Genomic DNA, 21,039 nt, shown 5'->3' with positions numbered 1-21,039 from the left:
GAGAGTTGATTGAAAGCATTGATGAAATGCATAAGGCCTGGCAAACAGAGAGCTGAGAGAGAGAGAGGGAGAGAGAGAGAGAGGGGAGGGCTTTTCTCCTCCTCACTCAGCCGTGAGAGAGAGAGGGGGAGGTTTAGATGAACGACAGAGGCAGCCATCAGGCAGCTTATTCTGGAGATGACAGCCAGAGCATTGAGCAGAGCTCACACTCAGAGACTCATATTGAACTGGCAGGAGTCAGGCAGGGCAGAGTCTGAGCCACACGTCTCCCACTAAATGAGTGTGAATCAGAGAGACAGTAAAAGATAAAGTAAGGCTTCCTTTCTCTGTTCTCACTCTTTGTTAGGAACACTGCTTCGTTAATTAAAAGCAACACCGTAACAAATTAAATGTGTTATTGTTTTGGTAGTGTATCATCAAATAATGAATATATTAGTACCGAGTCCTAAGAGATAAGACTACACAGTCAGTTACTCAGGCTGGTATAATTCCAGCACTTTATACTCATGGCAAGTGACTATAATTAAGCAATAAACAACACTCTGTACATTTCTATGGTAATATACCACAACCAGTGATGTAGTGGTAGAAAAATTGGTGCGCAATCTCTGATTGCCGGGAACGGTGAAAAAAGTAACGCTTCCTATACTTTCAATGTTTTTTTCCGCGAAAGGTTGGTAAGATGTGTCTATTCGACTACAACGTATCACTACCATGCAAACAACACTGCAGCCGCTGCAGAATAAATAAGGCTACTTACTTACAGAAAGTGGAGGTGAGAGAGTGAGAGAGCGCGAGTTCGAGAGGGAAAACACAGGAAAAGTAACGCTTCCTATACTTTCAATGTTTTTTTCCGCGAAAGGTTGGTAAGATGTGTCTATTTGCGTTTACCATCCACTACACCACTGACCACAACCCTGGGATGACATGCAGAATGTGGAATAATTCTCAGTCTGAGACATTCATCTCTCAGTCTTGTAGTTGCAAGTTTGCTCACCTGTACTCTTCCATAAGGTTGGGTTTGTTGGCCAGGTTGGCTTTTATTGCACTTGTACAAAACAGAAAAATGTAAGAAACTCACATCTCAGTCTTGTAGTTGGAGCATCTCTCCAGAGGGATCTTCAGAACTTTGTTGTCGAGTCCTACAAACAGTGACCTATCACTTTGAAGAATCTGCAGGCTCAAGATTGGCTCCTGCACCCCATCGGGGAAGAGCTGGATCTCCTCCAGGTAACACCCTTGAAGGCTCTTATTGGTGGTCGCAAGAGCCTTCAGGATGGTGCCGTACTCTGATTGGAGGAAAGAGGAGGAAGAGGATGATGAGAAATCATTGATTGTGCTGTATACAGCCTAGAGTAAATAGGTTTTCCTATTCAGCTCATGTGGCTAGGAAAAACTCAGAGCTCTATAATATGACAATATAAAATCCTTTGGCTGGACAGCTAGTGAAGCGTGCCGGGTTCCTCTCTAGGTTTTTTCCTTCTAGGGAGATTTACCTTGCTAATGTGCCCTTTCCTTTATAAGTCCATTTAACTGATTGACCCCTGACCTTTGAACTCAACTGACCTGTGCCGATGTACATGACATGGTAGAGTGTGTCGTGGCCCTGTACGATGTCCACCACCAGCCTGGAGAAGCGCACGTCGTCCTGCATGACCAAGGGGTCCACAGAGACGGGCTGCACCACGTCGTTCATCAGGTACAGCCGCTGGGCGTCCTGGAGGCTGCGCTCCGTCAGACCATCGTTAGGACCGCCGTCGTCATCTATGGTACCACACTGAGGAGGGGAGGGGGGATGGGAAAGGAAGGGAGAAAGGGGGAGAGAGACAGGGAGGGAGGGAAAGGGGGGGTGAGAGAGAGAGAGTGCGAGAGAGGAGTGAGAGAACAGGAGAAAGAGTGAAGAAAGACAGAGGGAAAGAAAGAAAGAGAAAGAGAGAGAGAAAAAAAGAAGTTACTGAAAAGGAATAATACATCATCTTAATAGTCATTGTTGCTTTGAATAAATCAATACTATGCCTCTGCCTGTGGTCATTTCCTTCTCATTTTCTCCTCCAGTAATCACGCTTATTCACACTTACAATACTGTTACACTTTAATGATTGTTGTTTGGCAAACAACATCTCTGTGTCTGGCAAGCTACAGAAACAATATGCTTTTGAAATGCCGGATGACATGAATTTCTTCATAAAGCTACAGTTGCATTGCTAAAAAGTCAATGATGTGGGCTTTGGGGTGCACAATCCCTGGTTCTTATATGCAGTGCCACCTAGATGCAGAGTCTGTTAGTCCTGTTTCTGGGGACATGCAGGTTGAGCAGGATTTTGCAGACCAGCACTAACCTGGAAGTTGGGGATGGAGTTGGGGTGGGCAGTACCTGGAAGTTGGGGATGGAGTTGGGGTGGGCAGAACTTGAAATTTGGGGAAGGGGTTGGGGGTGGGCAGTACCTGGAAGTTGGGGGTGGGGTTGGTGGTGGGCAGTACCTGGAAGTTGGGGAAGGGGTTGGGTAGTACATGGATGTTGGGGAAGGGGTTGGGTAGTACATGGAAGTTGGGGAAGGGGTTGGGGGTGGGCAGTACCTGGAAGTTGGGGGTGGGGTTGGTGGTGGGCAGTACATGAAAGTTGGGACTGGTAGTACCTGAAAGTTGGGGATGGGGTTGGGGGTGGGCAGCCAGGTAGAGCGGGGGTTCTCCTGGGAACGGAAGGGTCCATTGAAGGCCTGGGTGATGGAGCTGAGGTTAAACGCACACACTGCAGACGCTGCTATACTGTTCCTGTAGGACAGAGAAAGAGAGGGCGAGGAGAGGAGAGGGAGAGAGGAGAGAGAGAGAGAGAGAGAGAGAGAGAGAGAGAGAGAGAGAGAGAGAGAGAGAGAGAGAGAGAGAGAGAGAGAGAGAGAGAGAGAGAGAGAGAGTTGGAAAGAGAGAATGAGAGAGGGGGGAGAAGAGGGACAGAGAGAGAGAGACAGTGTTAAAAACCCAGTGAACAAAGAGGTTACAGTGTTGCCCATACGTCTCTCTAACTGAGAGCTCAAATTGATCCATTATGTACACCACACTGTCTAACAGTCCCATCTTTTACAGGTGCATTAAAGACACAGCCCGTGTGATTCTGCTGGAAGCTGTGTCTGTGCTTCACAATTGTCATGAGACTGCTAAAGTGAATTAAGATACACACACACACACACACACACACACACACTCACTGCACTGAACATACTTTACTGTACAATAAACTCTATACTTTCCTTTGTATGGAATGCTAGCACACTCATAAATGGGCTGGTATAATGTAGCACGGGGATGGTGAGGAGTACGATACAATAGGGCCCTATGGAAGCACTGTATGGTTTGACATGTTACGTTCTTCTTTTATACATTTCTATATCTGTTATGTTCTTACAGAGAACAGTATGAACACTGTATGTCATACATGCCTTATATACGTATATACCTGTATTGTCCCTACACCTTAGTGGTTTGTATCTAGCAACCATCGTGGAGATCCGATTGAGCTCTGTAGAAATGCATTAACACTGTCAGAGGAACCCTCTCCACAGAGAGGGTGAGACTGCGTCAGTGAGTGAGTGTGCTTCCTGCGGTGAGCAGCCAGCAACCTAACCCAACTTACAAAACCACAGACAATTAGCTGCAACAACCACTAACCAGGCTGCAGCCACAGCCACAGAGCTAGATACACCCTTTCCCCGCCTGCCTGACACTGTGGTGTCCCAGGGACTGCAGTCTGCAGCCACGTGTTATGTTGTGACCATGGCTGTGGTTACAGTTACAAATGAAGCCATTGTTACTGTTAACGTCTAAACCGTTAATAAAGATTTAGGCTATTTTAAAACCTCCCCTCAATGAGTCAGTCCCTATAGTATTAAACAGAACCTCTTAATCACACTCAGCTCACTGTGTCTTTATTGCTAAATGTGGAGGGGAAAGAGAGGGAGAAAGAGAGGGATGAGAACAGTGAAAAAAGAGTGTCAGAAAGCAGTGCTTAGGGAGCACGAGTCCCTCCTCTGCTCCTCTCACAAAAAGGGCAATCAGCAGCCAAGTAGAGAGCAGAGCAGGGCTTTAGACTTAGGCCTTAGTGAACTAAAAAGGGAATAGAGTGCCATTTGGGATGTAGCCTAGGGATACAGAGGAGATATAATCCACAGTGCCCTTCATGTTCTTACATAAACCAGCCGGCCAGTCGGTACAGATGACACAACCCTTTCTGTGGTGTCATGGTACTGTTCCTCTGTGGCTGGCTGGCTGGTGTTCCCCTATGGCCAGTTTTATGGGAGTAAAAGGTTGATGTCCCTGACCACACCAGCCAACCAGTCGGACAGGATGACACAGCAGTTTTTGTGTCATTGTACAGTTCCCCTATGGTTGCAAAGTGTTATGGGAGAAAAAGGCAGAAGAGCCCAACCAGAGCTGGTGACTTCAACAACATCCACTGGACTTTGTAATTTTTCTGCACATGCTCAGTGCAGCTAAGTGACACTGCTTCATCCCAAATGGCATCCTATTCCCTATACAGTGCACTACTTTTGACCAGGGCCCATAGGGTCTAGTCAAACGTGTAACACTATATAGGTATTAGGGTGTCATTTGGGACACAGCCATTGCCTGCTTCTGCACATGCTCAGTGGAGCTCAGTGGTGAAGGCTTCTATGATAATAAATCACAGAGAGCAGACTAGCATGGATGATACACATCATCACACCAGATGGCCCATATATACAGTACCAGTCAAAAGTCCGAACACAACCTACTCATTTAAGGTTTTAGACTTTATTTTGACTATTTTCTATATTGTAGAATAACCAAAACAATTGTGAAATGTCTTTCCTTCTTAATGCGTTTGAGCCAATCAGTTGTGTTGTGACAAGGTACAGTAGGGTTAGTATACAGAAGATATACATACTTGGTAAAAAACCAAGCCCATACTATACTGTATTATGGCAAGAACAGATCAAATTAACAAAGAGAAACAACAGTCCATCATTACTTTGGAACATGAAGGTCAGTCAATGCGTACAATTTGAAGAACTTTGAACGTTTCTTCGAATGCAGTCGCAAAAACCATCAAGCACTATGATGAAACTGGCTCTCATGAGGACCGCCACAGGAATGGAAGACCCAGAGTTACCTCTGCTGCAGAGGACAAGTTCATTAGAGTTACCAGCCTCAGATTGCAGCCCAAATAAATGCTTCAGAGTTCGAGTAACATACACATCTCAACTGTTCAGAGGATACTGAGCGATTCAGGCCTTCATGGTCGAATTGCTGCAAAGAAACCACTACTAAAGGACACCAATAAAAAGAAGAGACTTGCTTGGGCCAAGAGTCACAGGCAATGGATATTAGACTGGTAGAAATCTGTCTTTTGGTCTGATGAGTCTAAATTTGAGATGTTTGGTTCTAACCGCCATATTTTTGTGAGACGCAGAGTACTGTAGGTGAACGGATGATCTCCGCATGTGTGGCTCCCACAGTGAAGCAAGGCACACTTAACCAGCATGGCTACCACAGCATGCTGTAGTGATACTCCATCCCATCTGGTTCGTGCCTAGTGGGACTATCATTTTTTCCCCAACAGGACAAAAAAGTGAAGGAGTGCCTCCACAATCACCCGACCTCAACCCTATTCAGATGGTTTGAGACGAGTTGGACCACAGGAAAAGCAGCCAATAGATCAAATACTTGTCATGCAATAAAATGAAAATTAATTACTTAAAAATCATACAAATATGATTTTCTGGATTTTTGTTTTAGATTCCGTCTCTCACAGTTGAAGTGTACCTATGATACAAATTACAGACCTCTACTACATGCTTTGTAAGTAGAAAAACCTGCAAAATTGGCAGTGTATCAAATACTTGTTCTCTCCACTGTATATATATATATACACACTGTATGTGTGGTATAGAGACACCTGGATTCCAAAATACTTTCTAACACACACACAATTACACACAAGTGCGCGCATGCATGCACACACAGTAACAGATGTGCTGTGCCTATCATTGGCAGGCTCTAGTCTCAGCAGGGTATATGGAGCTAATGCAGTCTGTGCACCTCACCTCAATTGAAAAAAAAATACATCAAGTGTGTTCCACGTGGTACCCTATTCCCCATATAGTGAACTCCTTTTCAAAAGAGCCCTATGGAATTTGGGACACAGTTAAGGTAAAAATGTTTTTCCAACCTCAGTGAATACCTGCATCGCAGCAGAAACAAAAAGCACACTCAGCATCCCCTGTACCGTACAATAGGCAGGGAGGCAGCGAGCAGAAAATGAAGTAAGGCTAAGATTATCCATATATATTGATTTTTTATTTTATAATTTTTGGGGGGAAGGGGTTGGGGGGTCTTTCATGGTTCTCTCGGGCGCGGCCGGCTACGACACAGCCTGGCCGGCTATGACACAGCCACAGACCAGGATCTCTAGTGGCTCTGCTACTGTAGCACTGCGATGCAGTGCCTTAGATCACTGCGCCACTCGGGAGGCCCATCCATATATATTTTTACTGCATAACGATGCAGTATCTGAGCTACAATGCTATAGTCTGAAACAATCACTTTCACGAGTGGAGACTGAGTCAGGTAGCTATAAAACAGCAGCAGCTACAGTGCCTTGCGAAAGTATTCGGCCCCCTTGAACTTTGCGACCTTTTGCCACATTTCAGGCTTCAAACATAAAGATATAAAACTGGATTTTTTGTGAAGAATCAACAACAAGTGGGACACAATCATGAAGTGGAACGACATTTATTGGATATTTCAAACTTTTTTAACAAATCAAAAACTGAAAAATTGGACGTGCAAAATTATTCAGACCCTTTACTTGCAGTGTAGCAAACTCTCTCCAGAAGTGCAGTGAGGATCTCTGAATGATCCGATGTTGTCCTAAATGACTAATAATGATAAATACCATCCACCTGTGTGTAATCAAGTCTCCGTATAAATGCACCTGCACTGTGATAGTCTCAGAGGTCCGTTAAAAGCGCAGAGAGCATCATGAAGAACAAGGAACACACCAGGCAGGTCCGAGATACTGTTGTGAAGAAGTTTAAAGCCGGATTTGGATACAAAAAGATTTCCCAAGCTTTAAACATCCCAAGGAGCACTGTGCAAGCGATAATATTGAAATGGAAGGAGTATCAGACTACTGCAACTCTAGCAAGACCTGGCCGTCCCTCTAAACTTTCAGCTCATACAAGGAGAAGACTGATCAGAGATGCAGCCAAGAGGCCCATGATCACTCTGGATGAACTGCAGAGATCTACAGCTGAGGTGGGAGACTGACCATAGGACAACAATCAGTCGTATATTGCACAAATCTGGCCTTTATGGAAGAGTGGCAAGAAGAAAGCCATTTCTTAAAGATATCCATAAAAAGTGCCGTTTAAAGTTTGCCACAAGCCACCTGGGAGACTCACCAAACATGTGGAATATGGTGCTCTGGTCAGATGAAACCAAAATGGAACTTTTTGGCAACAATGCGAAATGTTATGTTTGGCGTAAAAGCAACACAGCTCATCACCCTGAACACACCATCCCCACTGTCAAACATGGTGGTGGCAGCATCATGGTTTGGGCCTGCTTTTCTTCAGCAGGGACAGGGAAGATGGTTAAAATTGATGGGAAGATGGATGGAGCCAAATACAGGACCATTCTGGATGAAAACTTGATGGAGTCTGCAAAAGACCTGAGACTGGGACGGAGATTTGTCTTCCAACAAGACAATGATCCAAAACATAAAGCAAAATCTACAATGGAATGGTTCAAAAATAAACATATCCAGGTGTTAGAATGGCCAAGTCAAAGTCCAGACCTGAATACAATCGAGAATCTGTGAAAAGAACTGAAAACTGCTGTTCACAAATGCTCTCCATCCAACCTCACTGAGCTCCAGCTGTTTTGCAAGGAGGAATGGGAAAAAATTTCAGTCTCTCGATGTGCAAAACTGATAGAGACATACCCCAAGCGACTTACAGCTGTAATTGCAGCAAAAGGTGGCGCTACAAAGTATTAACTTAAGGGGGCTAAATAATTTTGCACGCCCAATTTTTCAGTTTTTGATTTGTTAAAAAAGTTTGAAATATCCAATAAATGTCGTTCCACTTCATGATTGTGTCCCACTTGTTGTTGATTCTTCACAAAAAATACAGTTTTATATCTTTATGTTTGAAGCCTGAAATGTGGCAAAAGGTCGCAAAGTTCAAGGGGGCCGAATACTTTCGCAAGGCACTGTATGTTACAATACAGTATAAAACATTACTGTCTTGTGCACATGCTAAAAAAAGCTGCCTGGAAGTAGTATTTTTAGCTGAAAGAATCATTTGTAAAAGTAAAGCGAATAATCATAGTAATAGTATATCTATTTGATTCTTACCCAACATGTTCCAGGGGGAATATAGCTCATTTCAAGGTGCATTTGATGTTATTATGTTGAGGTGAAGGAAAAAGTTTAGAAAAAAATCTGGCAGAATCAGGCAAAAATATTTATCACCCTTCAGATAGCTGCACACACACATTACACCATGCCAGGACACCATGGTTACCAGGTTACTGAGGAGACATGCCAAATCAGATCACTGTGTGAGCCAATCAGCTTCTTCTACGATAACACCTGCAGCAGCATCCAGCTGCTCATTCAGAACGCATACCAAATATGGAGAAAGCAATTGCAATGAAATCACCTCAGGATTTTCAACATTAGCCAGTGACAGTCTCATTTCAATGTGAGAAACACAGATGTTGTAAAGCCTCACTCAGAGGCCGTAACAGAGGGAAGGACGAGGGAGGGAGATGCCAATAAGGTCCAGAGTTAATTATAAGGCCTTAGCATGCTCTCAGGGTCTTAAGTTCACTACTCTGACGAGATAATGATTGCAAACCCAGTCAGCTGCTAAAAGCAAATGCAGATGGAGACAAGCATATCTCTCTCTCTCTCAAACTCTCTCTTTACCTCCCTCATCCACTCCCCCCTTAATTCTCTGTTCTGTTTTACAGTTCAAACTCCTGGGAGTTCTTTGACCACGTTCAATTTAACACAGACAGTTGGAGACAGTGCTTCCTGTGATTGCATTATGATATCACACTATTCAGAATAGTTTTAGGGAGGGACTGGGGGATTGGGAGAGAGATAGGGACCGAGACAAAAGATTGGAATGGGAAAGAGGGAGGGATACACACACAAACACACACGCGCACATGCACATCCACGCACATATGTCCTGTACTGAGAAGTAATGATAGCCTCAGCTCCGGTAGTGATGGAGAGCAGCCACCTACTGGGAGTCAGAACTGTACAGGTGAGAGCAGCAGAAGGCGAGGAGGATGATTCCTCTCCCCCGAGAGAGAGCAGAGCACAGCAGAGCAGAGCATGGAACACATCTGAATGCCAACAACTGTACTATTACCACACCCCTCAACTCCACAGTCCAACACCTCAGTCTGTGAAAGCATCACAGTGAGATTTTCTTTCTTTCAGAAAAGGGCAAAACTCTCTCACTTCCTCTTCACCTATGGACCACATTCATGTTCTTTCTTTTCCACAAAAGGGCAACATCCACATTGTGGAGGCATCTTCTGTTCTGCTCACACTCATTTCTCCCTCTAGTGAAGTGGATGATACCGCATTCATTAAACAATGGTCTGTGTAACCCAGGCTTATGAGTCAGGGCACAGCTCACACAGTACAGTAACACACAGGATGTGTCGCGAATAGCACCCTATTCCCTATGTAGTGCACTACCTTTGATCAGGGCCCATGGGGTAATGCACTATAGGAAAAGGAAAAGTAGTAAACTATATAGGGAATAGGGTACCATTTGGAAAACAACCACAGATTCCTTCCTCTAACCATCCCAATACCGGTACAGAGTCAATGTGAGGGGGCACCGGTTAGTCGAGGTAATTGAGGTAATATGTACATGTAGGTAGAGTTATTAAAGTGACTATGCATAGATAATAACAGAGAGTAGAAGCAGTTTAAAATAGGGGGGGGTGCAAATAGTCTGGGTAGCCATTTGGTTAGATGTTTAGAAGTCTTATGTCTTGGGGTAGAAGATGTTTAGAAGCCTCTTGGACCTGGACTTGGCGCTCCGGTACCGCTTGCCGTGCGGTAGCAGAGAGAACAGTCCATGACTAGGGTGGCTGGAGTCTTTGACAATTTTTAGGGCCTTCCTCTAACACCGCCTGGTATAGAGACCCTGGATGGCAGAAAGCTTGGCCCCAGTGAGGTACTGGGCCGTACGCACTACCCTCTGTAGTGCCTTGTGGTCAGAGGCCGAGCAGTTGCCATACCAGCTTCGCCTGTCTACCGGAAGTTGATGCTGTTGCTATTCAAACTCTTGCTAGCATAACAAATTACTAGCTAGACATTTTACGACTTCAGGTGTGTTCTTAAATTCAATCTGAGCGTTCGTAAATTCAGAGTGTTGTCAGATTGTCCATTTGTAAATTCAGAGTGTTGTCAGATTGTCCATTTGTAAATTCAGAGTGTTGTCAGATTGTCCATTTGTAAATTCAGAGCGTTTCGCTCTTGGAGCGTTCAGAGCACACTGGACGCTCTGGCAGTAGGGTTGATTCGAGTGTTCTGACCTTACAACTGCAGTCAAGCACCCAAGCTAACTGGCTAACTTGCTAGCTACTTCCAGACACAAATGAGAGGACACCTCACTCTGACTATTTTACTCGCCCTAGCAGAGCTGGTTAGGCAATTTTCATGTTATCAAGAGTGTTGGTGACTGTAACTGTGCTGCTGGCAACAATTTTATTACGCCTTTTCTTGCCAACATTTACTGACACCGACCATATTCAACGGCTGTTGAGCGTTTGTAAATTTATCAGTTATCCTGCGCTCTGGTACACTCAGACGAGAGTGCTCTGAAATCGGAGTAGATAGCCAGAACAAATTTACGAAAGTACCCAAATGTCCATTGAGAATGCACAATGACTATACCACTTAGCTAAGAATGACAGGGATAATCAAGTCAATAAACTTTGGGCAGTTAGTTAGATAGCATTTCGTTAATAATCTGGCAAGTTTAGCCAACTAACATTAACTAGCTAGCTAACATACCGGTACCTACTGCTGTAATGATATGCTATGTGGTTTGTAAGCAGAGGTGTAAAGTACTTAAGTAAAAATACTTGATACAATTTGAATGGTTAGCAGGACAGGAAAATTGTCTAATTCACAGACTTATCAAAAGGACATCCCTGGTCATCCCTACAGCCTCTGATCTGGCGGACTCACTAAACACATGCTTCATTTGTAAATTATGTCTTGATTTTAGGAGTGTGCCCCTGGCTTTCGGTAAACTTCAAAAACAAGAAAATGGTGCCTCTTGGTTTGCTGTAAATAAGGAATTTGAATATTGTCACGCCTTGGTCATTGTATCTTGTGTTTTTGTTATATGTTTGGGTAGGCCAGGGTGTGACATGGGTTTATATGTTGTATATCGTATTGGGGTTTGTAGTAATTGGGAGTGTGTATTATTAGGGGTGTGTCTAGTTAGGCTTGGCTGCCTGAGGCGATTCCTAATTGGAGTCAGCTGATTCTCGTTGTCTCGGATTGGGAACCGTATTTAGGTAGCCTGAGTATGCGTTGTATTTCGTGGGTGATTGTACCTGTCTCTGTGTTAGTCACCAGATAGGCTGTAATTAGTTTCACTCGTTTGTTGTTTTCATATTTTCAGTTATTTCATGTACCGCATTATCTTCATTAAAAGTCATGAGTAACCTACACGCTGCATTTCGGTCTGACTCTCTTCAAACAACAGACGAACTTCGTTACAAAAATATTTTGTTGCTTAAGTATATTTTAGCGATTACATTTACTTTTGATACTTAAGTATATTTAAAACCAAATACTTTAAGACTTTTACTAAAGTAGTATTTTACAGGGTGACTCACTTTAACTTGAGTATGACAATTGGATACTTTTTCCACCACTGTTTGTAAGGATAGCATAGCTAACAAATTGTCATATCGTATTTTGGCGAATGTAGCATGACATCCGGGAAATTTTGGCATACTAACTATACCCATACTATGACCAATACGCATACTATATAATCAATTTATGACATAAATTGTATGGCTAGTGCAGTTAGTATGAGTATTCAAACACAGCTTAAGTGTTCTCAAGAAGTGGATGCTGAATAATGATAATCATTAGGCCTGGAAACTGCAGTAATGGAGTTTGCGTGGGGGTGGGAGGGAGAGGGTGCGTGCGTGCGTGGTTACTGCACCTGTACATGAGTGCGTGTGTGTGTGCTTTCCTGAGTGTGTGTGTGTGTCTTGCATAAGAAGACTATTACTCATCACTCACACATTGGTGGTGAATATCCCGTAGATGAGGTCTTGTTCAGGCAGATAGAAGGTGCTCTGCAGCTCATTATAGTAGAAGGGGAACTCTCCGGAGCGCGAGCAGTTCAGCCTGGCCTTCATGAAGGTGGTCCAGGTGTCTTCCAGTAGGAACCGCCCTCCAATGTCGTTCTTACAGACACGGGCCACCCGGGAGTAGACGGTCTTCCCACAGTCGTGTTCCACAGCGTTCTCACGCAGGAAGAAGAATGTGAAGAGACCCACATCATAGGCTGAGATGAAATGGGGCTCTGAGGAAGAGGAGGAGAGGACAAGGGAGGAGGGGAGGGGACAGAGAAGGAGAGGAAGAAGGGCATAGGGGAAGAGGAGACAAAGTCAGAGAGAGCATTAGAGTCCATGCAGCCATAGGGGATGATTCTTAATGTCATGCTAGTTTATACTGACGAATGAATGTGTCCAGTCATGTTGATAATAAAGTCATCCTGGGAGATACATTCATTAGTCACAGTCATCCTATAAAACGTACACTGCATTCATTCCTCCATCTGTAAATTGCCAGAACACATGATCAATCTTGATGTGGTAAAGAAATGAGACTAATGCACTCGATGAGTGGAACAAAATCAATATAGACTGTGACTTCATCATCCATTCTAGTTGGTGCTCAGAAACACTGCATGGTACGGCCACTCTGTCTCCCTGTTGTGAGTTGTTATTATTACAGACGCGGGTTAGCCTCAGTCTCAACACTGAACACATTAACAGCAGACATAGCAGGGTTCAAACAACATTTAAAATGTGCTTTATTGAGCATGCCTGGACAAAATGGAACCAATGGTTTAATCCCAAAAGTGCAAACTCTGCCCATCTGGCATTACATTCAGGCTCAAACAAACACTCAATGACAGCATTTGAAAGGTGTTAAATACTATTTGAACCCAGATGTGATAACCAGTGGCATGCCTTCTCCCCTGTAGAGTTATAATGTAGAGGAGGATTGTTCATGACTAGAGAAGCAGTGGGGCTGTGAGAACAACACAGTATGTGCAGTCAATGCTGCTTTCCCTAAGGTAACATTCATTCTCAGTGATATCAAACACACACACACACACACACTCTCACACAAACAGACAGCTTGGATGCAGAGCAGAGAGCGTAGATATTAACCTGCAAACAGTCATGATGATAAGTGCCCCGGGGGGCCAGCACTACCTTTTAAGAGAATGAGATTATAGGAGAACGCAGGCGGTCAGCAGGAATGGAAACAGCATCAGAAGCAATAACAGAACGCATAATTCCATTTCAGAACACTCATAAAAAAACTACTGCGGGTAGTGGCTGGGGGCAGCAAATAGGAATTGGGTGAAATGGTGGTAGAGATGGACTAGTTTACCAAATAGCACAATGTTTGGTGATATCTACAGATGCTTCCCTGCTGCAAGTCCAAAGACATGCATTGACATGTTAATGATAGTCGATTGTTAGTTAGTGGAGCATCTATAGATGGGACTAACAAAATGTCATGCAGGTGAAAGAGGACCCAAACGCGACTTAACAGAAACAGAGTTTATTAAAGTCCAAAACGGAATAACAGAAATCCTCTAGACTTGTAGAGGGGAAACAACTGGAGAAGCGGCCACAGACTGCAGGTCGCTTTTCGGGTAGGCGCAGGCCGTAGTCGACTGAGACACCTGCTCACACGCAGCATCTGATGAAGGCACAAAACACGACAGGACAGGGTGATACACAATCACGGCAAAAACACGACAGGACAGGGCGAAACGCAATCACAGCATGGTGAATACAATACAAGGAACCGACGGGACAGGAACGGATCACAAAGGAATAAATAGGGACTCTAATCAGGGGAAAGGATCGGGAACAGGTGTGGGAAGACTAAATGATGATTAGGGGAATAGGAACAGCTGGGAGCAGGAACGGAACGATAGAGAGAAGAGAGAGCGAGAGAGTGAGAGAGGGAGGGGGAGAGAGAGGGATAGAAGGAGGGAAAGAACCAAATAAGACCAGCAGAGGGAAACGAATAGCATGGGGAGCACAGGGACAAGACATGATAATAAATGACAAACATGACAGTACCCCCCCCACTCACCGAGCGCCTCCTGGCGCACTCGAGGAGGAATCCTGGCGGCAACGGAGGAAATCATCGATGAGCGAACGGTCCAGCACGTCCCGAGACGGAACCCAACTCCTCTCCTCAGGACCGTAACCCTCCCAATCCACTAGGTATTGGTGACCCCGTCCCCGAGAACGCATGTCCATAATCTTATGTACCTTGTAAATAGGTGCGCTCTCGACAAGGACGGGAGGGGGGGGGAGGGAAGACGAACGGGGGTGCGAAGAAAGGGCTTAACACAGGAGACATGGAAGACAGGATGGACGCGACGAAGATGTCGCGGAAGAAGCAGTCGCACAGCGACAGGATTGACGACCTGGGAGACACGGAACGGACCAATGAACCGCGGAGTCAACTTACGAGAAGCTGTCGTAAGAGGAAGGTTGCGAGTGGAAAGCCACACTCTCTGGCCGCAACAATACCTTGGACTCTTAATCCTGCGTTTATTGGCGGCTCTCACCGTCTGTGCCCTGTAACGGCAAAGTGCAGACCTCATCCTCCTCCAGGTGCGCTCACAACGTTGGACAAACGCTTGAGCGGAGGGAACGCTGGACTCGGCAAGCTGGGATGAGAACAGAGGAGGCTGGTAACCCAGACTACTCTGAAACGGAGATAACCCGGTAGCAGACGAAGGAAGCGAATTGTGAGCGTATTCTGCCCAGGGGAGCTGTTCTGCCCAAGACGCAGGGTTTCTGAAAGAAAGGCTGCGTAGTATGCGACCAATCGTCTGATTGGCCCTCTCTGCTTGACCGTTAGACTGGGGATGAAACCCGGAAGAGAGACTGACGGACGCACCAATCAAACGACAGAACTCCCTCCAAAACTGTGACGTGAATTGCGGGCCTCTGTCTGAAACGGCGTCTAACGGGAGGCCATGAATTCTGAATACATTCTCAATAATGATTTGTGCCGTCTCCTTAGCGGAAGGAAGTTTAGCGAGGGGAATGAAATGTGCCGCCTTAGAGAACCTATCGACAACCGTCAGAATCACAGTCTTCCCCGCAGACAAAGGCAGACCGGTAATGAAGTCTAAGGCAATGTGAGACCATGGTCGAGAAGGAATGGGGAGCGGTCTGAGACGACCGGCAGGAGGAGAGTTACCCGACTTAGTCTGCGCGCAGTCCGAACAAGCAGCCACGAAACGGCGCGTGTCACGCTCCTGAGTCGGCCACCAAAAGCGCTGGCGAATAGACGCAAGAGTGCCTCGAACACCGGGATGACCAGCTAACTTGGCAGAGTGAGCCCACTGAAGAACAGCCAGACGAGTGGAAACAGGAACGAAAAGGAGGTTACTAGGACAAGCGCGCGGCGACGCAGTGTGCGTGAGTGCTTGCTTAACCTGTCTTTCAATTCCCCAGACTGTTAACCCGACAACACGCCCATAAGGAAGAATCCCCTCGGGATCAGTAGAAGCCACAGAAGAACTAAACAGACGGGATAAGGCATCAGGCTTGGTGTTCTTGCTACCCGGACGGTAAGAAATCACAAACTCGAAACGAGCGAAAAACAACGCCCAACGAGCTTGACGGGCATTAAGTCGTTTGGCAGAACGGATGTACTCAAGGTTCTTATGGTCTGTCCAAACGACAAAAGGAACGGTCGCCCCCTCCAACCACTGTCGCCATTCGCCTAGGGCTAAGCGGATGGCGAGCAGTTCACGGTTACCCACATCATAGTTGCGCTCAGATGGCGACAGGCAATGAGAAAAATAAGCGCAAGGATGAACCTTATCGTCAGACTGGAAGCGCTGGGATAGGATGGCTCCCACGCCTACCTCTGAAGCGTCAACCTCGACAATGAATTGTCTAGTGACGTCAGGAGTAACGAGGATAGGAGCGGACGTAAAACGTTCTTTTAGAAGATCAAAAGCTCCCTGGGCGGAACCGGACCACTTAAAACACGTCTTGACAGAAGTAAGAGCTGTGAGAGGGGCAGCAACTTGACCGAAATTACGAATGAAACGCCGATAGAAATTAGCGAAACCTAAAAAGCGCTGCAACTCGACACGTGACCTTGGAACGGGCCAATCACTGACAGCTTGGACCTTAGCGGAATCCATCTGAATGCCTTCAGCGGAAATAACGGAACCGAGAAAAGTAACGGAGGAGACATGAAAAGAGCACTTCTCAGCCTTTACGTAGAGACAATTCTCTAAAAGGCGCTGTAGAACACGTCGAACGTGCTGAACATGAATCTCGAGTGACGGAGAAAAAATCAGGATATCGTCAAGATAGACAAAAACAAAAATGTTCAGCATGTCTCTCAGAACATCATTAACTAATGCCTGAAAAACAGCTGGCGCATTGGCGAGACCGAACGGCAGAACCCGGTACTCAAAATGCCCTAACGGAGTGTTAAACGCCGTTTTCCACTCGTCCCCCTCTCTGATGCGCACGAGATGGTAAGCGTTACGAAGGTCCAACTTAGTAAAGCACCTGGCTCCCTGCAGAATCTCGAAGGCTGATGACATAAGGGGAAGCGGATACCGATTCTTAACCGTTATGTCATTCAGCCCTCGATAATCCACGCAGGGGCGCAGAGTACCGTCCTTCTTTTTAACAAAAAAGAACCCCGCCCGGCCGGAGAAGAAGAAGGCACTATGGTACCGGCGTCAAGAGACACAGACAAATAATCCTCGAGAGCCTTACGTTCGGGAGCCGACAGAGAGTATAGTCTACCTCGAGGAGGAGTGGTCCCCGGAAGGAGATCAATACTACAATCATACGACCGGTGAGGAGGAAGGGAGTTGGCTCGGGACCGACTGAAGACCGTGCGCAGATCATGATATTCCTCCGGCACTCCTGTCAAATCGCCAGGTTCCTCCTGAGAAGTAGGGACAGAAGAAATGGGAGGGATGGCAGACATTAAACACTTCACATGACAAGAAACGTTCCAGGATAGGATAGAATTACTAGACCAATTAATAGAAGGATTATGACATACAAGCCAGGGATGACCCAAAACAACAGGTGTAAACGGTGAACGGAAAATCAAAAAAGAAATAGTCTCACTGTGGTTACCAGATACTGTGAGAGTTAAAGGTAGTGTCTCAAATTTGATACTGGGAAGATGACTACCATCTAAGGCAAACATGGGCGTAGGCCTGTCTAACGGTCTGAAAGGAATGTTATGTTTCCGAGCCCATGCTTCGTCCATGAAACAACCCTCAGCCCCAGAGTCAATCAAAGCACTGCATGTAGCACCCGAACCGGTCCAGCGTAGATGGACCGACATAGTAGTACAAGATCTAGATGAAGGGACCTGAGTAGTAGCGCTCACCAGTAGCCCTCCGCTTACTGATGGGCTCTGGCCTCTTACTGGACATGAATTAACAAAATGTCCAGCAACTCCGCAATAGAGGCACAGGCGGTTGGTGATCCTCCGTTCCCTCTCCTTATTCGAGATGCGAATCCCTCCCAGCTGCATGGGCTCAGTCTCAAAGCCAGAGGAGGGAGATGGTTGCGATGCGGAGCAGGGAAACACCGTTGATGCGAGCTCTCTTCCACGAGCCCGGTGACGAAGATCTACCCGTCGTTCTATGCGGATGGCGAGAGCAATCAAAGAGTCCACATCTGAAGGAACCTCCCGGAGAGAATCTCATCCTTAACCACTGCGTGGAGTCCCTCCAGAAAACGAGCGAGCAGCGCCGGCTCGTTCCACTCACTAGAGGCAGCAAGAGTGCGAAACTCAATGGAATAATCCGTTATGGACCGTTCACCTTGGCATAAGGAAGCCAGGGCCCTAGAAGCCTCCCCACCAAAAACTGAACGGTCAAAAACCCGAATCATCTCCTCTTTAAAGTTCTGGAATTTGTTAGAGCAATCAGCCCTTGCCTCCCAGATAGCTGTGCCCCATTCTCGAGCCCGGCCAGTAAGGAGTGAAATGACGTAAGCAACCCGAGCTCTCTCTCTAGAGTATGTGTGGGGTTGGAGAGAGAACACAATCTCACACTGCGTGAGAAAGGAGCGGCACTCAGTGGGCTGCCCGGAGTAGCAAGGTGGGTTATTAACCCTAGGTTCTGGAGGCTCGGCAGGCCAGGGAGTAACAGGTGGCACGAGACGTAGACTCTGGAACTGTCCAGAGAGGTCGGAAACCTGAGCGGCCAGGTTCTCCACGGCATGGCGAGCAGCAGACAATTCCTGCTCGTGTCTGCCGAGCATGGCTCCTTGGATCTCGACGGCAGTGTAACGAGCGTCTGAAGTCGCTGGGTCCATTCCTTGGTCGGTTCCTTCTGTCATGCAGGTGAAAGAGGACCCAAACGCGACTTAACAGAAACAGAGTTTATTAAAGTCCAAAACGGAATAACAGAAATCCTCTAGACTTGTAGAGGGGAAACAACTGGAGAAGCGGCCACAGACTGCAGGTCGCTTCGGGTAGGCGCAGGCCGTAGTCGACTGAGACACCTGCTCACACGCAGCATCTGATGAAGGCACAAAACACGACAGGACAGGGTGATACACAATCACGGCAAAAACACGACAGGACAGGGCGAAACGCAATCACAGCATGGTGAATACAATACAAGGAACCGACGGGACAGGAACGGATCACAAAGGAATAAATAGGGACTCTAATCAGGGGAAAGGATCGGGAACAGGTGTGGGAAGACTAAATGATGATTAGGGGAATAGGAACAGCTGGGAGCAGGAACGGAACGATAGAGAGAAGAGAGAGCGAGAGAGTGAGAGAGGGAGGGGGAGAGAGAGGGATAGAAGGAGGGAAAGAACCAAATAAGACCAGCAGAGGGAAACGAATAGCATGGGGAGCACAGGGACAAGACATGATAATAAATGACAAACATGACACAAAATGAAATGTTAACCAAAAATAATATATATTGTCAGCTGTAGCTTCATCCACTGTCCCATTATTCTTATCCTATAGTTTGCTTTCTCCATATGTTTTATCGCACTGCTTGATCATTGTCTCTAGGGTAAGCTTAATGTTAACATGCCAGCATGGGGAGCCATGTTACAACCCACAGCTTTGCTGTAAATAATTACATGTAATGTAATCCATGTAAAATCATGTAATCCATTTCTGATAAGCTATCATGACAAATCTACCATTACCTCCCAAACCTGGCTCTTCATGATACTGTTTAATGGAGGACTGAGTTCTCCAGTTCAGTCAGCTAACCGATGCTTACAGCCATGTAAATGAAGGTGTGTGTGTGCGCGTGTGGTACTGTTTCACCAGACCTCCTGCTGGGTCCTAGATAATTACCACAGAGAGAGAGAGAAGCCAGAAAAAGGCTTCAGCGTATATTAACACTACTGCTTCCCCACGGCTGTCAGACACACACGCACATACACACACACACACACGCACACACGCACACATACGGCCCGGTTGCTGTCAGAGGTGGCATTTGAATGAGCTAATACTCTATACACAGTCGATACAGTATAATATACATGTTTAGGCTGCGTAATGTGTGTGGGCGTCAATCCAACAAACAGATTGTTCAATCTCCACACAGTCTGATTGAGGGCTGTAACTCACACACAGCCACGTGACTGACCATGGGGAAGAGGAGGAGGAGAGAGAGCAAGAGGGAGAGAGAGAGAGAGTAAAAAAAAAAAACTTTAGGTCTGGGAACCCACAACACAATAAACACTCAAACATCAATGGTTAAACATCAATTAAAAACACAACACCAAATCTTCCTCCACTGTAACTTAACACAACAACTACTGAATACCCCATATACTCATAACAGCCCAATGTCATTAACCAGTTTATAATAGGCAAACTCAACCCTCTGTCTTGCTGCCAACATCTCCTCCAGCATACCCACCACGTCCACAGAAGCCTGTCCCCGAATACTGCTCTTTCATCTTCCAGATTGATAATTTAGCTGCCACTAAGTTAAAACTTCTTATGGCTTGGGGGCAGAATTTTGACGTCTGGATGAGAAGCGTGCCCAAAGTAAACTGCCTGTTACTCAGGCTCAGAAGCAAAGATATGCAAATAGTAGATTTGGATAGAAAACACTATAAAGTGTCCAAAACTGTTAAAATGATGTCTGTGAGTATAACAGAACTGGTATGGCCGGCGAAAACCTGAGGAAAATCCATCCATGAAGTGGCATTTGTTTGATGTGGGTATTATCAATTGAATGCCTATAGAGTATCTAATGGGTTAGGACCCAGATTGCAGTTCATATGGCTTCCACTAGATGTTAACAGTCTTTAGACATTGTTTCATGCTTGTTTTCTGAAAAATGAAGAAGAATGAGACCTTTCTGTCTATGGACTGAGGAAGAATGCAGAGCTGGTTTGCGTGCCTGACCGAGTGCCCGCCTGACCGAGTGCGCGCCCTTCGTTGTTTTTCCTTTCTGTTGAAGACGCTATTGTTTGGTTTAAATATGATTGATTATTTAGACAATTGACAACCTGAGGATTAATTATAAACACTGTTTGACATGTTTCGACAAACTTTACGAGTACTATTAGGATGTATTCGTCTGCATGTTTTGACCACCTTTGAGCCAGTGGATTACTGAACAAAATGCGCCAAAATGAATATTTATTGTGTAGCTGGGACTCTTGTGACTGCAACCATAT

At 45.8% G+C, this 21,039-nt stretch overlaps 1 protein-coding gene across 1 annotated transcript in view; it reads right to left on the bottom strand.

Annotated features, from left to right (window-relative positions):
* Positions 1–21,039, bottom strand: part of LOC124044424 (semaphorin-5B-like) — a 150,660-nt gene that overhangs the window by 54,238 nt on the left and 75,383 nt on the right. The window contains exons 9-12 of the mRNA XM_046364063.1: positions 12,341–12,626; positions 2,637–2,772; positions 1,567–1,777; positions 1,082–1,289 (exon numbers count right to left, since the gene is read on the bottom strand). Of these exons, the coding sequence (XP_046220019.1) occupies positions 1,082–1,289; positions 1,567–1,777; positions 2,637–2,772; positions 12,341–12,626 (841 nt within the window). The remainder of the gene's footprint in view (positions 1–1,081; positions 1,290–1,566; positions 1,778–2,636; positions 2,773–12,340; positions 12,627–21,039) is intronic.

This window comes from Oncorhynchus gorbuscha, linkage group LG09 (assembly GCF_021184085.1).
Source record: "Oncorhynchus gorbuscha isolate QuinsamMale2020 ecotype Even-year linkage group LG09, OgorEven_v1.0, whole genome shotgun sequence".
Lineage (NCBI taxonomy): Eukaryota > Metazoa > Chordata > Actinopteri > Salmoniformes > Salmonidae > Oncorhynchus > Oncorhynchus gorbuscha.
Note: the sequence above shows the minus strand (reverse complement) of the source record. Positions and strands in the feature narration are given on the sequence as shown.